At 41.7% G+C, this 23,437-nt stretch overlaps 1 protein-coding gene across 6 annotated transcripts in view; it reads right to left on the bottom strand.

Annotated features, from left to right (window-relative positions):
• The window catches only part of Adamtsl1 (ADAMTS like 1), an 895,122-nt gene that overhangs the window by 92,671 nt on the left and 779,014 nt on the right, over nt 1–23,437 (bottom strand). For all 6 annotated transcript variants that reach the window (XM_031377794.1, XM_031377795.1, XM_031377796.1 and 3 more), the window contains 2 exons: nt 17,979–18,189; nt 4,134–4,313 (listed from right to left, as the gene is read on the bottom strand). In XM_031377794.1, the coding sequence (XP_031233654.1) occupies nt 4,134–4,313; nt 17,979–18,189 (391 nt within the window). The remainder of the gene's footprint in view (nt 1–4,133; nt 4,314–17,978; nt 18,190–23,437) is intronic.

Genomic DNA, 23,437 nt, shown 5'->3' with positions numbered 1-23,437 from the left:
AGAATATTAAGCTAAGTTTAATTTTGTAATAGGTTAACTTGATGTCCGTAAAGTTGTTTAGAGAAGAAACAGTAGTTAAGGACCTTAGTAAGGGTCTAACAGTAGAAGGTGGGTTTTGAGAAACTATAAAAAGAATGCTAATAGTTATTCAGAGCCGACAGAATACCAGGGATCTCCTGACCGATGCCTTGAAGATGGTGAGGGTCAGGGTGGGATAAGCAAGCACAATAGGGGTGAGCATGGCAAGCAGAGGAATTCCCAAAACAAAGTAGAAGAATCCAGTGCAAGTCCGTTGTGGGCTTGGGGCAAACTCAAGGCAGTTTTACTGACGAGGTGAGTGCAGCCAGGAGCGTGAGAGGGACTTGGGGCCTGACTTTGGAGAACTTTCATTTTCAGACAGGTTTGGAATTGGTCCACAGAGCAATGGGAAGCCGTGAAGGAGGGAGTGACATGATGGAAGAGGTGTTTGAGAAGGTGAATCTGGCAACACTGTGCAGAAGGGAGGAGAGGGGAGAGGAAGGGAGGGTAAACAGAATGGAATGGAGGGGCTGCTACAGCCTCTGCGTGAGATGATGAAGACCCGAACCCGGGTCATGGCAGCATGCCAATGGGAAGATGACAGTAAAAACAGCTGAAAGCTATCTTATACTTTGAAGTTTTATATGTGAGTACATTGAAATGACACTGGCCTATGGGACAGAGTGTGACAGCTGCCACCCCAACAGAAAGTCAAGATGCCAAGGACTAGTGCAAGTTGAGAACAGACCTCTGTTTGTGTTGCCTGATGATTATGGGCTCCAGATTCTATTTGACACCTGTTTGACCATAAATGACAGTACCAGAGCCAAGTATCCAAGGGGCAAGGAGTCGGACAGCTTTAAAACATGGCTGTTTTAGTTTGGTCAAGTGGAAAAACAGACCGCTAGCTAGACTGCAGGCCAAGGTCAGCTGAGACTTTGGTAGTCTCGTTCCACCTCTAGCATCAAGCTCCACATCTGTAAAGTAAGGAAGCTAAGCTGAAGTTCAGTCTCTCAAGCCATGCCTGGTAACCATGGTGAGGAGGTGATGCAGGGGCTGCTTCTCAGTGATGGTGACTCCCACCACTGGAGACCTGTTAGCCCACTCCTGCTTTAACCACACAGTCATCATATTGTTTTAGATTTTAAAATGTGTGTGTGTGTGTATATGTGCGTGTGTGTGTGTGTGTGTGTGTGTGTATGCACATGTGAACTCTCATTCGTTCACTGCATGTGCAGAAGCCAGAAGATGACACACAGTGTTATAGTATGTCACTCACCACATAACTCTCTTGAAACAAGAGTCTCTCTGTTACTGACCCAAGAAGCTAGGCTAGTACCAGTAAGCCCCAGTTGTGCTCCTATGATTGAGAGATTGTATTTTACTATTTCTAGCCTCTCTTCAATGCCAGAAACTTCCATTCATAAACCCCAATAGCTCAGAACTTTAGATAAGGGCTAACCCTTCCTACTTTACCAAATCTGACCTTTTATTTCCTTAGGGAGAAGAGCAAAGCACAAGGGAGACCCTGAGCCCAGCCACTGCAGGCAATGGAGTGTTTACCTAGATCCTTCTTTCTCCTGATAATGAGCCCAGAAGGTAGGGAACCACCATCATAGCAAGGGTTAAGGTAAACTAGACCCAAGTTCTTCATATGTCTCATTTAATCAAGACTCTGCCTACATGATTCACTCTGTTATCTTCATTTTGAAAACAGTCAGACTAAGGGGTAGAAAGATTAAGCAATGAGCTTCATGCTGTACAGTTGCTAAGAGAGAGTCAGGGTTTGGAGCCAGCTTTGCTTGTCTTTGTGTCTGAACTCTTAACTCTACAAGATCCTCTTCTAATGGTCTACTTTGGTTAATATGATTCAGTTCAGTGGGTTCCTTCCTTTGGTGCTTAAACCACAAGGGGTCTTCTTTTAAATCACTTTCTAATGAATGTTCTGTGTTCTATACCCCCCTCCCCCAAAGGCCACAAATGTCAGAGGATGGAGGGGAGGCAATTATTAGACATATAGAGTGCTACAGCATTTTCTCTGTCCAATCACATTAGGGCAGTGATAGGCCTGTGATTGGACAGGAATAGAGAGGTGGAGCTAGAGTTGGAGGAGGAGAAAGGTCAGGAGCAGGAGGAGAGAGGTCGTGATCATGGAGGTAGACAATGAGGACGAGTCAGACTCTACGTGGTTATACAACCAAGCAATGGTTTTTACCAAATAGTTTAATTGGGTTAGAATATTGTCTTTATTATTTGGTTCTAAAATTATTGTATTGGCATCTTGTAAATTGTGATTTTATTATTATATAAATCTGATTGATATTAAGGCCTTAAGAGGCATGCTTTACTTACCGGGTCCTAGGCGCTATCTAGATGAATGATTGTGGGGATGTGCAAAGAGTTGCATGTGAGTGAGATGTAGCTTGCTGGAAGAAAACACCTGGAACTTAGTATTGAGGGTGAACGGTATCAGCACATGAATGTGGCCTTGCAGGAAAGCAAGAGTTTGCAGGGTGGATTCATTTTTTATAATTCCCGCAACAATATAGTCCTTTCTGCATCGACCATCCACCATAGCCCATCGGCCAATAGACACTTTGTCAGGATGTTGTCTTTACCACAGCCGCTTGGCACATACACCAGGGCTCTGCTCTGTGTAGGCATTTCTTAATATGATCTTTTTCATGTATAATGCCTCCCAAATCAACAGTTTTCTGTTGTTCTGCTTATGTTGCCTGGTGATTAGGGACTCTAGATTCTATCTGACACCTGTTTGACCATAAATGACAGTACCAGATCCAAGGATCCAAAGGGCAAGGAGTCAGACAGCTTTAAAACATGGCTGTTTTAGTTTGGTCAACTAAAAATCACCAACCAGCATGTCTGTGTACACACACATTTAAATAGGTACATATTTTCCTCTGCCCTTCCATTCCTGTATTCTGCTGAAATACAAACTGTTTCTAAAACATCAAAATAACCATTCTCCTTTCTGTTCTGAAACATCTGGGGTGAGACACAGCCAGAGGTAATTTTGCTAATAGATTATGATGGTAATTTAGGTTCTTTTACAACCCCAGTGCCCTTAGAAGGCACTAGCAGATGGACTCTGAACAGGCTGGTAATGTACAAAGCAAGAATTCCATGTTGAAATCTTTATTTCCTCATCTTTATTTCCTCAGGCTTTTCCGTCTGGAAGAACATGTCCCTGTGATACACATTTAAACCATCAGCAGCTCCAAACTGTGAGTCGCATGCTATACACTAAAAAGCCAACATAAGAAAGAGAAGAGTCTTGGATATGATTTGGACATACCAATCTTTCTGCCAGTTGCTGAGTTTTCTTGTACAGCAATGATGTTTAGACTTCTCTGTGGAAGACACACAGGTCTTTGGAGCTGTGTAGTTAAAGGCAACTCAAAGAATCTAGGTGACTAGATTCAGAATCTAGAAGCAGTTTGGGTGACTCTTTGAATCCGGATGTAAATGCATTCATGCCAGTGTCAAAACAAGAATTACTCGGAGAAGCAGGTAAGTTGGAGGTTAAGTTTGGGATCCCTAACTCCAGGCCCCATCTGGAGCTGAGAACGCTGAGCCACCACTTCCCCAAGTGCACAGCAATGGAGAAATCAAGTTCTCTTGCTGGGAAGTTATTCAAGTTTTAGAGTCAGGAAACTAACAGTAAAGAGGCAGGATTTCCTTGGCCTTCTTTTCCTAATAAATCACATCCTTTATTGTCCAGAAACTTGGAAGAGAAGAACCAGGGAGGCCTTGCCCTTCCTGAGCAGAGACTGGAAAGATCTGGGAGTAGGCCATGGGAGCATGACTGTCAGGAGGAGGGGCTAGGTGCAGAAAGACCTGAAGAACCCTGGGTTTTGGGTTTGTCCGAGGGAGATCCCATTTGTAACTGCAGGTTTCCGATTTTCAACTGTTAGGTAAGGGCTGGCTGCGTAGCCTAGGTTCCCATAATAAAATATGCCCATAGCCTAGTTATTATGCACTCTACCATACAATGCCATTCCACACTCTGAGGAGAGCTTTCTGGTCTCTTGTGTATGTGTGAGGTGACTTCTCTTCTCTCCCGTGCATTCTCTCATCCTGAGAAGCATACCTACCTCTGACCAGTCTGAGAGAAGCCACTCACTGGGGCAGTCATCTTTCTTGCACCCTTGCTGGGAGGTTGGTTTGGAGGCTGAACAAAAGGTCTCTGGAAGCTCTAGGAAGCTGCCATCAGCCATACGCTGCTTACAAAGAACATCACGTTTCTGAATCCCTCCTCCACAGGTCCTGGAACACTGGGCAAGCAAAGCAAAAAGGGTCAATACAGGCAAGGGCTCTCATTACTATCTTATTCTTGGTTGAATAAAGAGTAGGGAAGTGTTTTTTTTTTTTTTGACAAACCAGGAGTCAGTCCGAAGGGCTTTGCTTCTTGTCTTTGCAGTGAATTGTGTAGCAAAGATTTTGTAACTCCCCACTTATAATCTCAGGTATTTAACTTGAGCATCCAGGAATTCAGGAGCCCTGGAATCTTAGAAATTTGCCCCTGAACTGTGATTTGTAGCCACTAAAGCAAACTGGTTTAAAAGGTTAGTATAATAAAGTGTTCAACATATTTATGATCCAATGAAAATAATCTGTGTAGCTTCCAGCATGAGGAAGAGGGACCTCCTGCCACCAGAATCAACCCAGAAAAAATTAATTTGCAGAGAGAAAGGACTGTCCTCTCTCCCCACATGGAAGCACTCACTCAACCACACTGGGCAATGTGAGATTTAGGAGCCAGGTTTCTGAAGAACTCATCTGGACTGGTGATTTCTAAGGACACTGGGAGCCAGAGGCGCTGAAATCTGGTATGCAAGAAAAATAGCCTCATGTCAGTGGTTTTCAGAGGGACCGCAGTAAAACACTTTGTTTACATGGAACTTAATAGTTATAATCTGGCTGCTTGAGACAGGAACGAGGCCTCCTGGGGCACAGACTGTTGGCTTTTTCCAAGTATTTGTCCCTTCCCTTTTAAGGGCCCTCAGTTTTCAGCATGGTACACGGTTTTTCTGTATAAGCTATATTTGGCAAGCTCCCTTGAAAGCAAGCAAAGCCACTGGACTAAATGATGGCTAACGGGATATAAACAGATGGATGTATGCAATTTCAAAGACCTCATCTAAAGAGAGACCAATGCCCCCTCCTGCCAATGCCCCCTCCTTGCTGCCAGGAATTGGCATGGTGTGCATGCAATATGCAAATGGGGTACATGTGATATGAAAAAGATAGAGTAGGTTTCACCGTTGACTGAGAAGCCCTGCCTACTCTTCTTACGCTAAATACTCTTCTAGTCTTTGAAGCTACTACAACTTTGAGATTTCTGTTACTACACTCTGATAGAACCCTAGTTCATATATGCTAAAACCATGGCTTAACTAGGTTGGTGCAGCTCAACCCAGACATTTCAGGGTGCTCATTGGTTTCTTAGGAACAGTCTCTAGTTATTCTCTTGCTGCCCCTGGTTTGTTGAGACATTTAATCTAGGTCTAAAAGCTGGGAGTTTGCATTGAAGGAAAGTAGCTCCAACAGGCTAGATGTCACCCTCCTCGACAGAGGTCTTATTAGGTAGCCGCCAGTAAGATATTAGGGCTGAAACATACCCCTGTTCTCACCTTAGTCAACTGCTCAGAAAACCAGGGACAGGAACTGTAGGACTTTAGTTATTAGTCAGAGGAATTGGACCTGAGTCCTGCCAGGAAAGCCACTTAATGGATGACTATCTAAACCTGGTTCCAGGGGCTGCAAGCCTTAAAAGACTACTATCTAGTGAGAGGTGATAAACTAATTCATACTGTTGCCCTGTCTTATAAGAACCAAGTCAAGGGATCAGAGAGATGGCTTAGGGCTTAAGAACACTGGCTGCTCTTATAGAGGACCTAGGATTTGATTCCTAGTGCCCACATGGCAGCTTACAACCATCTTAATCCTAGGTTACCTAATCCTAGGTAAGTCCAATCCTAGGGTGTGAGATTCTCTTTTGGTCTCCTTGGGTATTGCATGTAGATAGTATACAGATAAACATGCAGGCAAAACACCCATACAATAAAAAAAAAAATAAAAGGCAGAAAGAAAGAAAGGAAGGAAGGGAGGGAGGGAGGGAGGGAGGGAGGGAGGAAGGGAAGAAAGGGGAGAAGGAAGGAAACAAGAAAGGAAGGAAGGGAAGAAGAAAGGAAGGAAAGGAAGAAGGAAGGAAAGGAGGGAGGGAGGAAGGAAAGAAGGAAGGAAGGAAGGAAGGAAAAGAATCAAGTCAATTCAGTGGGCTTGTCAGTCACTGGATAGCAAAACAACCTTCAGGAAATCTATCAATTCTAGAAACTTTTAAAACGTACTTATTTATGTACTTATTAGTGTGTGTGTGTGTGTGTGTGTGTGTGTGTGTGTGTATGTGTGTGTGTGTGCAGGTATGCATATCATGATACACATGTGGAGATCAGAGGGAAAAAGTGTATAGAATCATTTCTCTCCTTACACCCTTAAGTGGCTTCTTAAAATCGAACTCAGGTTCAGCAAGTGGTTTTACAGGCTGAACCATGTTGCTGGGTTTCAGAAACTTTGAAAATATAAAATTTGCTGAAAAATGTAAGTTGATACAATGGTTTCTGGCCATTGCCACTCTAACACAGTGAGAGTGTTTTTCTTTGCATTGGTTCCTTTGGCCATTGCCCACTTGTAAGAGCCAAAGTCAACCTGTAAGTGTGGCCTGTAAGCTCCAGGACAAGTTAAATTCCTGGAATGCCGGAAGTTGTAGTTTTTGAAAAATGACAAAGCCACATGGGAAATACGGTGGCCTTGTGTTTTACCCTTAAAAAACCACTACAACAAGTGACTACCCCTCACTGGGATTCTGGAGAGTGGGTAGACCTTACCGGAATCCATCTGTGTCTCTGTGTAGCCATCTGTCTGTCCATTTGCCTGTCCAGCTATCTACCTAGCTGTTTAGTGATTTAGTAGTACTGAGATTGAACCCAGCATGCTTACCAGATACTTTCCTGCTGATCTATATCCTTAGACTGCATTTCATTTTTAAAAGAGAGCTTTCCTCCTAGTGTTGAGACTGAACCCAGGGCCTCATGCTTATTAAAGGATGTGCTCTGTCATGGAGTCATATCCCCAGACCCAAACAGCAATTTTAAATTGTTCTTCCATCAACCTGTTAAATATACAGATGAAGAGATTTTACTTTTTTTATTGCTCATACTAAGTGTATGGGATTTGCACTCAAAATATTCTCCAGCATTTTGGTTATATATTTAATAGGAGAACTTAGGATTGAAGGAGTTCATTTCTAGTGTTTCCTTCCATGTAGTTTCCCCACTAAAAAAAACCTCAGGTTCATTTGTTTCCTCATAATCACTGGCTAGAGATGAGCTGAAAAATACAGTGCCATTTCTTAATATATTCTAGAGGTATGTGATGTATTTAAATATTTATATCATTGAGAGTGCAGTGAGAGATGTAGATGTCTAGTTCATAAGACCATATCCCTACAAACTTCAAAATGAAGTCAAACCACATTTTTTTTTTTGTCATTAAAGATGAAAATTCAGTCAAGACACCCAAAGGCCTCCTGAGGTCACCAGGCACAAAGACGTATGGAGATGTATGGCAGCTAGTATACACAGAATCCTAGGGGTTATCTGTTGACCGAAAATATAGTAATTTTCCTATTGATGTTGGTACTTATATAACTATAGAGCACTTCAGTGATTAATGGCTACATTTTTTCTCTATTCAAATACTTTTTGAGGCACATGGGATCCTGTTCATTTTGGTTACATACTCTAAAACTGATCAAGGAGCTGAGTATAAACAGTTATTAGATTCAAAGTATTCAACTAGAGTTCCTTATTAAATGTGAAAAATGAAATAAGAGAAAAATGTAGGTTTGTTTTCTCTTTCCTTCAAACTTACTTAGTAGATGGTGAAAATAATTTGTCTTACTCCAAGGGTCTTATAGTGTAACCACTCTCTTAAAATCAAGGATAGACTGTCAAGTTCCAGATAGGACCTGATTAAAGGGCAGTCCTCAGATAAATTATTCATAACCTCATGCAAAGTCTGTCACAGCACAAGGACAAAAACAGTCGTAAGGAAGAATGTTAAGATCATCTGGGTACTTTATCTATACCTAAAGCTTCGGGGAGATTCTGAGCACCTGTAAGATAAAGACCAGACTCCAGAAAATGCCTTTCTGGGTCCTTGCACACTAGACCATGACAGTCTCAATGGCTTATTCTTTGAGCTCTACCATGTACTAGGGGAACTGCAATAGATAATTCATCCTTCTCTGGGCACACAGACACTTCTGCCCAGGCTTTTGATCATGTTCTTCACTATGCCTTTCAGCTTCTTGCTCACCCATAAACTTCCAAGGCATCCTAGAAGGCCCAGCTTGCAGGTCATTCCTTCTGAAAGCCTGCTCTATTTTCCGTGCCTCTCAGTGAATGGCTCCCTTCCACCACACCCTGACTTAGGATGGGTACCTTATCTCTTCTGAGAATGCTTATAGCTCATGTGTCTGCTATTTCCTCTGTTTCCCTGAACATATCTAGGATTAGGAATCTTCTGAGAAAAGTTCATCTATGTACTCCCTAGTGCACAGCAGAGTGTCTGGCAAAAAACATGCAGTTCATAAATGTTTCCTGAATTGATGACTGGATGAATGAGAAGATTCTGAATGCAGATATTTCAAAGATGTAAAGCAAATATCCAGCTGTCACAGATCCTCATTTTATCAGACTATTTGATCACTAAGGAAGCTGTGTCCCCAATAAGCAATAGGAATTGGCTTTTCTGGGCATTCTGACATTCCAGGCATGGGAGAGGACCAGATTAATCAATCCTTCCTTCCTGTCTGTCTGTCTATCTATCTGTCTATCTATCTATCTATCTATCTATCTATCTATCTATCTATCTATCTATCTATCTATCTATCTATCTATCTACCATTATTCTATCATTATCTACCTATCTGCTAACTCTATGTATGTATGTATGTATGCATGTATGTATTGTTCATCTATCTTTTTACCTATTATTTATGTCTGGATCCTGTTCCTAAAGCTTGTATTATATATGCTTAATAAATTTCTCCAGTATGTTTACAAAGGTAAAAAACTGTCTTTATAGATTTGTAGAAATCATGGAAGATGAAATTTTACATCAGAAAAGCCTTCAAAGTCTGTGATAATGTTGTGACCATATTGAGATGACTTGGTGAAGCTTCAGTTCTTTAAGTTAGAGTTAGCATTCAGAAAGAAAATGTATACAGAGGAAAGAAAGCAAGGTAAATGTAATAAAATTAAATGAAAAATACTTGTCTTCATGAATCATCACTTAAGGTCACATTCTGGTATGAAAAGGTAAATCTCTGGTAAGGAGTATTTTAAAATATATGTAATAAAGACAAATAATAAAGATACCGTTTATGCTGCATATATTAGCTGCCATGCATGATTCATAGCGAGGTTGTGGCTTCATTATTTTTATAAGAAATTTAAGAAATATACAATAAAGAGACCACTTAAAGGCTATATTTTTATACAGAAATATGCTCATGTGACCTGTATTTTTCAAAGATTTCCTTATGTTTAGAATGTCAATAAATTCTGCCTGCATTGATTTTTAAAAATGTTTCATTTGGTAGTTTAATTTAGAGTTGAGTTCATTTCCTTGGTGCTTCAAATCATATTACTGCCCTTAATGCAAAATGACATTTATGTTCTGTTTCTAGGATTAGATTTCCAGGTTTAGCATAGTATGAGCTGCTTATTATGCTCATAACTCATCTCACCCCTTCCTTTACTCAGTCATACTTTTACCAAACATTTGGGTACCCACTGGGCACTATGTTAGATGCTGGGGATTTTAGATGAATGTAAGTGGTTATTATATTATAGGGACCTGTCATGTAGAGAAGGAGAAAACTACTAAAAAACATGATCAGTTTTACCAAAAGAGACTACATTACATAGTACAACTATGTCGTTATGGATAGGTTGGGGGCAGTGATGCAGAAGAAACAACATGAATAGTTAGCTAGGAAAACAGGAATAGGGACAGCATCTAACCATGTAGGCTTATACCCATATCATGCACAACTATGGCATGGTCGCATAGCTCCAAGTAGGTCTGAGGATGAAGCATGGGGGTCATGAGACTTCAATACCAGATGAGGGACTGATAGTGAAATATAGTCTTTGAGACATAATCCCAAAACCCTGGGGTATCATCAGAAGGGGTTTTAAAGAGAGGGATAACATGATGAGATTTGTAGAAAATTACTTAGGCAACACAGGCCAAAAGGTTTCAAAGAATATTGCCCAATAAGATATCAATTGGTATCTGATGTGTAACAACTTCCTCTGAGGTAAAACTGGGGATGGGGTACTTGTTAAGACACAGGAAGTTAAAAGAGAGGAAAAACAGTTGTATGTTCTAAAGAGTGGATATGGGGATGGGTGTGGGATGGGGTGAAATATTCTATCCTGCAGTAAAGCTGTTAAGCTTAGGAAATGAAGAACTCAAAAACCTCAGGAAGTCCCATAAACTGACAAGATTGATTAGAACCTCTTCCCCCCCACCCCCAAGTACACATAGCTGTAAGGATATTCCTGGAAGTAGAGACCAGCCTAGTAGCCTGGAAGAAGTTCAGACCCACTGAGCTACTGGAAGGTTTATTTTCCAACCTGTTGAAATGCCTGTAGGCTGTTCAGTGTGCACATAGATTTGTAGCTTTGGTGAGCTGCCTGCCACCCATGCTGGGGTGGACTTTGATGATGGAACTGTCTGAGTAATTTCTGCTTCTATAAGTAACCTTTTACCCTTATGCCTATACATCCCAACCAAACTCATTGTTTCACCAATTGGGACTTCAGTGGTACGTTGGTCTACTGCTGGTTCCCTACCTGATGTAAGTAGATTTTTGTTCATATATCTCCAGGGAATGTCTGTTACCTAGCAGTATTCCATGGAGGAAAGACTTCTTGATTAAATTTGCCTATGTAACACCGCATGCTGTATCTTTATTTGATGGGTCTCAGCATATGTCATCTTAAAGGTCTACTAGAAGGTTTGTGTTAAGAAGGCACTGCTACCAGGTTGGGAAGTACTGACTGAGAGTTGTGAAGACAATTTTGTGGTTAATGGTTATAACAGTTGGCTTACTGATTGTGAGAACTTGGATCAAGGCTTGGGAGAAAGCCAAGAAAGAATGAAGGCAGGTTGCAGGAAGCAGAATTAAGCTAAAATGGGTGTTTACTGAGTATGAAGGACACATGAGGCTGAGAAGAGCTTCAGATTTTAGAGAGGGAATGGCTAGATAGTGGTGACAGCACATGGTGATGATCCATGAAGTTTTCTGGGAAGGGTGGCCAGGTATATATGGGCCCTAATGTAGATCTTTGGGGATTGAGGCAACTCAGCAATGTAGGAGACTGGGAAATTCCATGTATAGTAGAGGTCAAAATTGAAAGTTAGGACTTGGAGATACAAAGAAAAACTAGGACTCAAAATTCACCAAGAAGCACTGTTAAAAGGAGAGTATCATTTTGTAGAGTAGTGTCACTTTGTTCATTGTGAATTAAGCCTTCCCAACTGTAGAAACATAGGCTATGCAGGGAGACTTCTGGGTTAAATAGACTGTTACAATGTGACACCCAGGTCCAACAGGATTCAGAATGATTAAGCCAAAGAGCTTTCTGCTAGTAAATAAAAACAAAACTACTCCACATGTGAAATTTGACTTTTGATCTTCATGCTGTTATATTTATTGCTGCTTCTAAAGATAGGATCGAATATTCATTTCAAAATACTACTGAAATTTCAAAATACTACTGAAAATGAATTAACCATTTAAATAGTTTTAGGGCATGAATATGACTCCTAACTTACATAGAACTATATTTGAATTACAGAGGTCTAACATTACTGATGACTACTGCATAGCCCTCTAGTCCAGTCCAAAAGGTACGTGTGTGCGCACACATGCATACGTATAAACGTAGAAAATAAAATTTTTACTTCCTGGAGCATGGTTCTCATTAACATTTTCTTTTTCATTAATATCATCAGGAGAGATTCCTCTCTCATATATGGCTTTTTATACAGCTAACGTATGTGCATTTTTGAATTGTGACCCTGATAAAAAAAGGTTTATGGGAAAACAGAGAGCTAATCACAGCTTTAAGCCAGGGGAGGAGTGTGTGTAGGGCTTGTGGTGACTGCTCCTGTCTTCTCCATACAGATGTGTACAATATGTACGTGCACTTGGGTGGATGCAATCCTGAACATAAAACATTTGCAGGTCAGGGAAATCTAAATTACACTCCAGAGCAGGCTGATTCATTTCCGTTTAACCCTTCAGCACATCTCTCCTTCCCTCCTTGTTCTCTTTAAAATGTGATGTTTAGAATCAAATCAAATGAAAGCATGCAGATGCATATAGATGATGCCACAGGTGTTATGTGGGCCAGGGTGGATGGTGGAGGGTAGGTTGTCAATCAAAAGGCCTGGTGCTACTGGAGATTACGGGCTCAGCCTGCTGACTTTTGAGCAGATTGTGGTTGGCTGAACAATGACCAGGGAAGTTTCTGTGTCTTGGTCTCTGGAACTGGTAAACACATTTCTTAGAACAGTCAAAGGGACGGTGCTAGTTTAGTAACAGTTCTATAGAATCAGGTATGTTGATATCGTCACCATGGTCCTCATAAGAGCAGTACAGGAGGGTCAGAGTCTGGTGAGATATAAGTACAGAATCAGTGTCTGGAGAGATTCACTCTGAAAGGGGGAAGAAGGAAAGAGGAGAAAATAGAAGATGGAAAAGAAAAAGGCATATACCCTGTCATAGAGCCTCCAAGAAAGAAAGCATGCCTGCTGACTGACTCATTGATTTTAGGACAGGGAAGCCCATTTCCAGCTTGGGATAAGTAGTGTATTTGTGTTGTTTTAAGGCATCACAACTGTGGTAGTTTGTTATAGCAGCCACAGAAAACTAAGATGTAGGGTAAGGAAAGTCCCAAACACGGCAACAGATGCTGAGTCTTAGGTAAACTACAGATTCAAAGATGTGTTCTCAGATTTCCTCACAATTTAGCCCTGCAGAGTAAATAGTAAAGATAGTTCAGAAAAAGTACATTGAATAATAGACTCGCAAATGGGGTTTGAAGCATATCAGATGCCATTCATTCCCCAGCTGCTCAAGATGGGACAATTTCACCCCCCAGAGTCTAAGGTTGCTGAGAAGATTAAGAAGGAGCATGTGCAGTGGGAGAATGAGTAATCCCATATGATGCTGGAGTGCATGGCAAGCTCTCAGTGTTCCCAGTGCCTCATCTGGAAAGGTTAGTGACATCACACAGTGGGGAGAGGGCTTCTTGACCAAGCATACATTGGGTGCTTAGAGCTGTGCCGGGGACACTGGAGAATGCTATGGTGCTTGTTGGAAAGAGGTTTAAGTGGCAGAGAGAGGAGATGAGAGAGGGGAGTGGGGTGAAAACTAAGATCCATTATATAAATATATGAAACTGTCAGATAATAATAAAAAAGGTTAAAGAGAAGCAGCTCCTAAAACAGTGCAAGTATTCAGTAAATGAAGCTAGAAGCCTTGGCATGCGCCTCTTCTCACCATCCTCTCTGTTTCATCATTGCTCCTTCTCCTTCAGCCATGGGTCCTCCTGAAACTCGGTCATGGCCTTCATTGACCTCAGCATCTAATCTAGGAGTCATAGGCTGTGCCTGACCAGATAAGGATGCAGCTGTTCAGTGAATACTCATAGCTTCAGTGTGGGAGATGCATCAGGTAGTAGGGGGAGTTTCCTGCTAGGTTCTGACAGGCAGAAGGGAGGGAACATACAGGTAGCAGGAAGTAGTGCAGGAGAGGGATGGCAACCAGAGAGCAGCTGTGACTAGAGGTGGGGCACGGGCAGATGGGCAGGGAAGGCAGGTCTGACAGGATCATTCACATAGGCTTGTCTGGCTACGGAGAGTTCTTGAACATCGTCCTAGTAGAATATGATCATGATCAAAGTGTTTCAAGGCTAATGTGGTAATACATGCTAGGGCCCCTCTATCACGTGCTATATTTGTCTAGTGTGAGCTCATCTCTTGGGAGGTTATAATATCTGTTTGCAGACAATATTAAAGATGAAGATGAGAAAAAATTTAATAAGTTAGAAAAGATACAGTGGACCAATGCACGTCCACTAAATTAGCAAAGTTTTCAAGCTAACTTGATAAAAATAAATATCAAACAAGGTATTTTTTTGGAGACCAAAGATTAAAATGTAGGAAGTATACACTAATAGATGGATCTCTGACAACCAAATCTAGAATTAGATTTCTGCTTTTGAATAAAGCAAAAGTTTAGAAGAGATACCTAGAATCCATGTCTGGTCTCCTCCAGATCTGCAGAATGTATAAATACTGGATCTGAGCCAACTTTAGACAAATGTTCTACAAAAAACATAGGGTTTTGTGTTCCATCTAGCAGATGGCGATTCCTATACTACTTCACTTTTCTAGGAAAAGAAACATACATAGAAGGTTGGTGGTGACCCTGATATCAAGCAGAAAAGGAGGGGAGAGTTTCCCCATGCAAACATGCTGCCCACTAGGTTGTTTCTCAGCTTTAAAGGAAGGATTTGAAAACCCCATCTCTTGTTCTTTCATTAAAAAAACAAAACAAAACAAAACAAAAACAAAACAGCAAGGCTGCAGGCTGGGTGCTGAAAGGAGCCCCGGGCAGATTACAGCTGGCCTGTAGGGATCCTGACTTCATACCAGGTTCTCTTGTTGCAGCCAAGGCTGCTGAGGAATCATTGGGCTAATCAGGCAAGGGGTTGTCAGTAGCTGGCTGGCAGCCTAACTCATGATGTCTCAAGACCACAGTCTTTTAGCTCATGGGTACCTAAACTTACTTTCATTTACACTCCACCTACAATAAAAACAGTAGCTTTATTTCTTTTAAGAAGTGGTAAGAGCTCATTGTATCCAAGAGCTCACCTAAAGAAGATTCTAGGAAGCAATAGGAGAAAAATATTTCTGCAAAGTTTAATGAGATATTAAAGGTGACTGACGATCAAACTATTAATGGACACTCTCTGGAAATTCCTTATTTCTTACTGCCTTAAAATACTTTTGGTAATTATTATGTTTGGTATACAAGGATATAAATCGAAACCAACTGGATGAACTCTAAGGAGGTGTTTAGTATTAGCTTCCTGAATTGGGAAATAGGTCTGAACCTGCCTTATCCCTAAAGGTCTTGCTTGTGGAAGGAAATGTCTAGGCTTTCAAAATGAACTCATGTCTTTTTAGGTCAAGGCAGATGGAACTGCTGTGTCAAAATGGATGCTGTGCGTATGAGGCTGGCAAAGGTAGCTGCTGACACAGAGCCATGTGTGTGTGATATACACTAAGGATCAGAAAACACACTGGGACAAGATCATTAATCAGAAGCATGTGTGGCTATTGAGAGGAGGGCAGTGTTCCCCTGAAAGGTGCTACAACGCTGACTTTGTGATCCATAACTGCACACAAATATATCAGTGAGATACAGAGCCAGAATTTCATGGCCTGTAGGGAGGCTCTCTGTATACAATCATTCATCTTGTCATAGAATAAACACTATTCAGAAAGCACTCTCCACATAATGACAAAATACAAGCTACCCATAGTCAAGAGACTTAGTAGTCAGTGGAGGCTGATATGCACAGATTCCTTACTTTTCTCCTGGCATGTGTCAGCCTGAAGCCAATAGTTTTCTTCAGTTTAATGCAGCTCAAGGAAAGTATACCAGAAACCCGGAGCCCCAGGCTCTTGTGTAGGATTCAAGACCTTGAGCAAAGTCACATCTGGGCCACTGTTATATTTTCAGAAACCAAGGGTGCTCACCCTGTGCTTACTCAGATAATCATGGACCTTCAGTGACAGAACGTGGGTGAAGGCCACCCCTCAACTTCCAACTTTCACGATTCTTAGTTTCCTCAAAACTAAAATGAGAATAATATACCATTTTTAACTAAGTTGTTGTGAGAATTAACTTCAAATCAGTGTAGAATGATGTGTATTTCTTAGTAAAACACTGGCTCACAGCTGTTCAAAATACATTGCATTCACTTGACTTAAAAAAACAAAACAAAACAAAACAAAAAACCAACCCATTGCCAAGTAGCATGGAAATGATGGACTCAGCCATAATACACATGAGACTTTAAAGGAAACTCATGCACAATGCCTCTTCTTAGTTGTTTTTATTATTATTATTATTAAAATAATGATCCCTCAGTATCTGGAAGTGACTTGTTTCAGGATGCTCCTCAGTTATGATGCTAAGACCTCCGAATCTATGGATGCTCTTGTCTGAATATAAAGTGGCTTACTATTTCTATAATCTACACACCCCTCCTGTGTAGCTTAAATTGTCTCTGTTATAATACCAAGTAAAACACAAATATCAAATATTCATTAGGAAAAAGTTAAAATGTCTGTGCATGTTCAGTGTAGATGTAAACACCATGCGCCTAATGAAAGAGCATATAGCCTAAGTTGGTTAAATCTGTGGGCATGAAAGCTGCAGATACCAAGTGTTGACCATACTGTAGCATTTCATTCACTCAGTACTGGTTGATGCTTACTAAACTATCATTCTGTGATAGCCAGGGAGAAGGAAGAAGACATAATGGAGGATTTCTGGCTGCTTGGAACCAGCAGACCATCTCTTAGTTATAAGGAAAGGTTATGTAGGCAGCAATCCTCTCTCCTCAGCTGGATGACTACAAAATTTATCGTCCTAACTGGGATACTTCTTGAGTTTTCAATGGGCTCAAACAGGGATGCACATCCCTTCTAAATTTCAGGGTTACTTTTGTGACAGCTGTTGTCATTTTGAAGCTATCTCTGATGTTCTAGTGAGGGACAAACTGCAAAATAAGATTTCCTCCAATCAAGCAATTTAAAACCTTTTGTGTTTTTTTAGAGGCATGCCAAAAGGCCATGTATTTTGAGACATAAGAACTTTAATAATACATTATAATAGAGTAGTTGTATTTTTATTACTCGTTTGGTGTGTGTGTGTGTGTGTGTGTGCACATCATGTGTGCGCATATGTGCAGGATCCAGAAACTTTGTAAAAGGGTTGATAGCTTTGTCATTGTCACAGCCACACAATTCTGTCCTTATAGAACAAAATCAGTGACAAACAATATGTAAAATGGATAGGTAGGTTTGTGTTCCAATAAAACTTTATTTATAAAAAAATGCAGGTGGTTGAATTTATCTGGTGGGTTGCAGTTTGTCATCTCTTGCTTTAAAACTATGGTAGAGTTTTAGAGTTCATGAGATTAGGGGAAAATTTCGAATCTAAAATTGGCTCAGTATTTTTAACTTGGATAAACTAAGTAAAGATGTCCCTACTATATCTCTATTTATTTATAGCATTGGGAGGGGGACATATTGAGGGGCCATGAGGAAATTGGGGAGGAAAAATGGGGGGAACATATGATGTGATCATATTTAATTGTATACATGTGTGAAATTCTCAAAATACAGGAAAAATCAACTATTAGAACTGCAAATAGCAGAGACTAGGAAGGGCATAAACTCATAACAATTTTATCTTCATGGGAAAACTACCATAGTGCCTTTAATTGAAAATATTTTCTTGCTTGGTGACAATTCACAATGAATATGTTCAGGTCAACAGATGGACAGTGTCAGTGTATGCTTTTGGAAAACACTGGGCTGTGTCACAATTGAAAGAATATGGTGTTTACAGGTCTATGTCTGAGGAAGGTTGGAGAAGAGCTAAGAAGTGAGAGATAGAAATTGGGTGTCCATTTAAGCTATACTGAGAAAGTGTCCTTAGGTCTAAAGTCATTGCTACCAACGAAACTGCAGTTGGAAGTAACTTTGGGACTCACCATCTGCCATTGTGCAGGGTACCAGGCTGGGGGGCAATTGAAACGGTTGCAGGCTTGCACTGTGCTGGGCTTGGGGTGATGGCACAGCTCATCAGCCAGGACAACAACCTCATTCATCTCTCTGGAGAGTAGGTGGGAGCAGACAACATCTCTGGTCTGCAGGCCAACCCCACAGGTGAGGCTACATGTACTCCACTTGCCAATTTCCCACCTGAGAAGAAAGAAAACAAGAAAGAGCCTAGTTGAGTTTCTGTACAAACACTTCCCAGGCAATCAAACCCCTTCACTGGGAATCAGGGAGGTTCTACAAGATGACCCATTAGGGATTGATAGTTTTAAGCTCCAAACCCAACTATCCTCTTCACGCTTAGAGTTAATTCAGAGTAAAGCAAAGAAATTGATAGAATAGCCAATGCTTATTCACAAAATCATTAGTAAAGTGATTTTCGTAATTGTGTCTATTTTGATAGAACATGCTAACCTCTTCAAAACAGGTGTGGAGGGCATGCTAGATGTAAGATATGTGCATACAGGATATGTGCATAGGGATCGTATTTTCAACAGTGGCGGCAAAGACTAGAAGCAGCTTCTCTACTTATTTCTGTAGCCCCCATTATGTGTGAGATGGCAACATTGGTGCTTCTTATTCTTTGGCTTCAAAGTGAGAGGCCATTGGCTCCAACTTCCTTTAAGCTTCCATCATAGCACAAAAATGTCTCTGTCTTCTGTATAAATATCATCACTGCCTGGGGCTGGATAATGTAACAGAAGCAGAGGCTGCAAAACAGATCAGTCTTTTTGAAGGGAAGTACGAGGAGTGAGTGGTTCATTATCTGGACGTTGAAGTCAAATCCACAGATGAGCTGAGTGCATGAATGGCCATTTCCACATGGCCATGCCTTGAGACGCACATTTACGGTGAGCTAAGGGCCTATAAAAACAACCAACCCCACTGCATTTCCTTGTCAGTCGGTCCTCCAAGATTCAAACTGTAAGGACAAAGGTCAGTTGCCTGGACTCTGACTCAGAAGAGCTCTCTAATGGTCAGTTTTAGGTCTACTGTTCACACTTTGGGACACAAAGGTTGTATAAATGGTTGCCAGTCCTGGAAAGCACAGTGGGGCATCCTTCAGTAGCTTGGCCTGCCTTGGTTTTTTAGTGAGCCCAGAAGATTGCTTCAAAGCTCTTCAGCCTTAATGATTTTCATCAGACTGTAACACTGAGTAGAAACTCCTGTTTTTCTTGCTGCTCTAACCTCCCACCATTTACTTCCCCTCTTCCTGTCTAAGATGATCAGTAAATACAATCAACTCCTTTGTTATTTCTGTTTACCTCTCCTGGCTCTCTATTACCATCTTTAGCAAACTGAAACCAGGTCCTGAAAAACATTTTGCCTTTTTCCTGTTTGAAAATGCCCTTGATCTCAATTGTGTATGCATTCATGTCTACTCCACACATGGCTCATTCTTTCTCTCATCTGGATTACAGCTTCTCCACCTTTCACATTACAGAGTCTATCACCTCAGATAGAGCTTGTGTTGGAGTGTGGTTTAAACCAATCATGGAATCCAGTAGAGGTCTACCTATGTGGTTCATGGAGATGGTTAATACATTCCTGATAAATTGGCAGAAGGAAGGAGTCCACCATTATAGAGGGCATGTAAACCTATCCTATTTAGTTACCTATGAAAAAGTAGGTTTCATTGACTTCTCTCATTTTATAGTTAAAGGAGTTTGAGAACTGAAGTGGCTGGAGTCCCTGAGTACTTATGATTAAGTAGTGAATCCAGGATTCGGACCTACTTGGCTATATCTGACACCTGAGCCTTTGTACTTCCTATTGAATGTAATCTTGTCTCTGGGAAATATCTCAAAAATTACCTCTAGTCATTCACCACATTTTAAATGACTAGAAGAGGCTGGATGAACACATTTCTTATGGATTTTTGGGTGAATGTCTATATTCTGTTTGTTTATGAATCTCCAGCACAATCAACTCCAATCTTTAAGATTTGTGGGCTTGAGGTAAGTGTGTATGTGCATCTTTACCACCCTTTCCTTCCAAACTGGCTTTTCAAGTAAGGGTTGGAATTCGAGGCTCTGTTCCCATGAGAAGAACAGGATGGAAGTGATACCATGTGGCTTTAGGGGTTAGATCATCAGGGATGTAGTTTCACTTCTCTGGCTGATGGCTTTCTCATGCTGAGGAAGAAAGCCACCATGTCATGAGGAAAGATCCTGAAGCTGCAGGACCACAGCATTCTGATGTAACCAGCATGATGTACCCACTCGACCTTGTTCTGTAACAAGCACCTTCTAAGCATAGGACCCAGACCTAGGGCAGCTTCAGAAGACTTCAGCCTCAGGCAGGATCTGAGCCATAGCCACCTTTCCAGGATGCTTCCAAATTCCTTACTCAAGTAGGCAATTGGAGACCAAATATTTAGTCTTGGAAGCTTCTCGGTTGGGGGTGCATTTGTTAAGCCGCAAAAGATAATTATATATAAGTATCCATCCCTCCCCAATATAACCTATTCATTCAGAGGACACAAAGAAGAACATTCGTAGAAGCACCATACATAATAGCCCAAACTGGGAAACACTTCAGCAGGTGAGTAAATAAAAACATATGATAAAGTCGTAAAACATCGACAATGGATTCTGGCAACCAGCCACAACTTTGTTGTGTCTCACAAACATGAAAGTGAGTGACTGAGGCCACAAGCACAAAGCTTCATACGGTTTTGTTAACAGGTCAGGAAGGTAGTTATCGTTGGTGGGTAGAAAGCAGAAGAGTGTGTGGGTCTTCTGGATGGTGTAGCTATCTCAGTGCTGGACCTTGCTCCACTCTCTGAAGAGATCCACTGGGTAAAGCTGCATGCTTGGGATTGTGCATGTTTTTCTGTATATGTTCAGGAAGGCTGTTTTTCCCTCCTCATCTTCAAGTGAAATGCGTGTATGGGCGTAAAGCAAAACCCACACTCTATAATCTTATAAAGCAGTTGCCTCTGTAGTCAATGGTGCCCCAAGGTTAAAGCTTTTCAGGGCCTGTCTTTGTACCCTCATCCCCTGTTTTTGCTTCACTCCTGGCAGAAACTCAGCAACTAGGTCCTTGAAGCAGAGGTTATTTTGGCAGCTATGAGGCCAGTTGAATACTGTCAGGGAAATTCTGCCTACCCTAATAAAGTATATTATACATTCTCCAGGAAGGAGGTCAGTGGAAGCTATCTGTGTAGTAAGCACTTGGCTCATTCTGGGTTAGAAATATTTTAATCAACTTTGGCCAAAAAAGGGAGGAAGCAGACACTCTTCTCTGCTTCTCTACACAGGGGCTGCAACCGTGGGCTGCAGATCCGGCAGGCTGCTGATAACCTCTGAGCCTTATGCCTTTGGTCATTTCCAGTTGGCTCCTCCAGTGGAAGCCAACTGGGTACAAGATTAGTCATGGATGACAGTGTGGGAACATTGCTAGACCTCCCTTGAGGTGCTGGGTCTAGCCTGGCATAAGCTCAGTGCTGAGGAGGACAGAGCTGTGCTCTGGACATATGAGCTTCTCCTTACCCTCTTCTTGGGTGAATTTGCTCATCTGTCCATCTTCATTTACAATGTCCCTTTTTCCACTGAGTAAAATTCTCCACCCACATGGTCCCTTAATACTTTCTTCTTTGGAGATTCAACATACTAACAATAATATCACCACCTCAATTCAACTGTTGTCTTGAGTAGAGCATGTGGCCATGTCTAACTTGCCTTGCCAGTTGTTCTATGTGGGGTTGCATCCCTCTAAAAGATATATTGGAGTTATAACCCAAAGTATCACAGAGTATAATGTTGCATGGAAAAACTCCTTGTAGATATAATTACTTCAGATGGCTCATCCGAGATGCACTAGTGACTTCTCTCATCTACAATCACTAAATACCGGAGAGGAACAGATTAAGGGAGGGGAGGTTTATTTTGGCTCACTGTTTCATAGGATAGAGTTCATTTTAGCTTTTGGTGTGGAAGACGTGTTGAAGTTCACAATGCTGTGAACTTGCAGCTGGGGATGTCTTTCTGCATAGCAGAGGCAGAGAGCTGAGGCCAGAAGTGAGGCTGGACTATAATCTTCAAGGCACACCTCTAGTGGCCTTATGTTTGAAAAATTCTACCACCTTCCTAAATAACACCCCTCACTGGGGACCTCCCGAGCTTGTTGGGAGCATTTCACAGTTAAATTGGGAGTATAGCAGTTTCATTCCAGGTGTCAGTCTTTCCTGGAGGGAAATTTCTTTAAGACATGGGCTATAAAATGCACCAAGGTGGAGGATGGGGAGGAAGTGGGAAGCAGGATCTTTTACGACAGGACGTCTACAGATAGGTAGCTGTACAGCTGGATAGTGAACAGCTCAGCTCAATCTCCTGTGGGGGAAGCTCCTTAGGACAGGAAATAAACAACTCAAAAAAGCTTCAGAAAGTCCCTGAAGCTGACTAGATTTACTATGCCCCTCCCTCCCCAAGCATACATAAGCAGAAAGAACTGCCAAGAGTTACCTTCAAGAAAGGTAAGATACAAAGTAGACTGTTAAACAAACCCAGGTGGCAAGAAGAAACAGAGACCAGCTGAACTGCCTGGAAGAAAAAGAGTGGCTGAGGTACGTGGAATAAGCTCAGACCAACAAGCCACATGGAAAGGCCACTCTCCATCGTGTTGAGCTGTCTGGAGGCTATGCAGTGGGCTCCAGGTTTCTAGCTTTTGTGTGACTTCATCCATGCTGGGGTGGGCTTTGGTGATGCAGCTATCTGAGTCATTTCTGCTCCTGTAAGAAACCCGTCACTCATATTTCTATAAGTAACCCAAATAAAACTCATTGACTCACTAACTTTAATGGTCTATGTGCTTCTGTCATCAGTTCCCTGTTTTGGCAGTAATAGTGTCTCACAACAAAACCATTGCACTAGAGTGGGGTACTCATCCCTCACTGGGCTCTTAGAGAGGGGCTAGGCTGGAATGCTGCCTCAGCCCCTGTACAAGCTGGGAAACCCCGCCTTCCCTGGTTTCCCAAGCTCCAACCGCATCGAGAAAAGTCACCTACTCGCTTGGAAAAAAACCATGATAATGCCATTACTCCTCTGTCTCCGAGTTTCCAGCAACCCACTCAAGAGTGCTGGACCATGGGGCTCAGGTTTTGACCATGTATGGGCACAATCCCAGCTCCTAGCTGACACGTCATCACTCCTTGCCTAAGCTCTATAAAACCCTCTTGCTTTATTGACCTCTATCTATGTGAACAGTGAGCGCTGCCTCCTAATAAACCTGCCTTTATCTACTTTTCATCTGGTCTAATCTGACCTGTATCAGCATCACCAAGGGAGAGAGAATGCCGATGAAGAGGGACACGTGGAGAGGATTCTGGTTGATGGGAGAGGTAGAGAAGGGAATGAAAACGCTGCAAGAAAACAGTGCCAGAAACAGCTAG

This window comes from Mastomys coucha, unplaced genomic scaffold, assembly GCF_008632895.1.
Source record: "Mastomys coucha isolate ucsf_1 unplaced genomic scaffold, UCSF_Mcou_1 pScaffold18, whole genome shotgun sequence".
NCBI classification, from domain to species: domain Eukaryota; kingdom Metazoa; phylum Chordata; class Mammalia; order Rodentia; family Muridae; genus Mastomys; species Mastomys coucha.
Note: the sequence above shows the minus strand (reverse complement) of the source record. Positions and strands in the feature narration are given on the sequence as shown.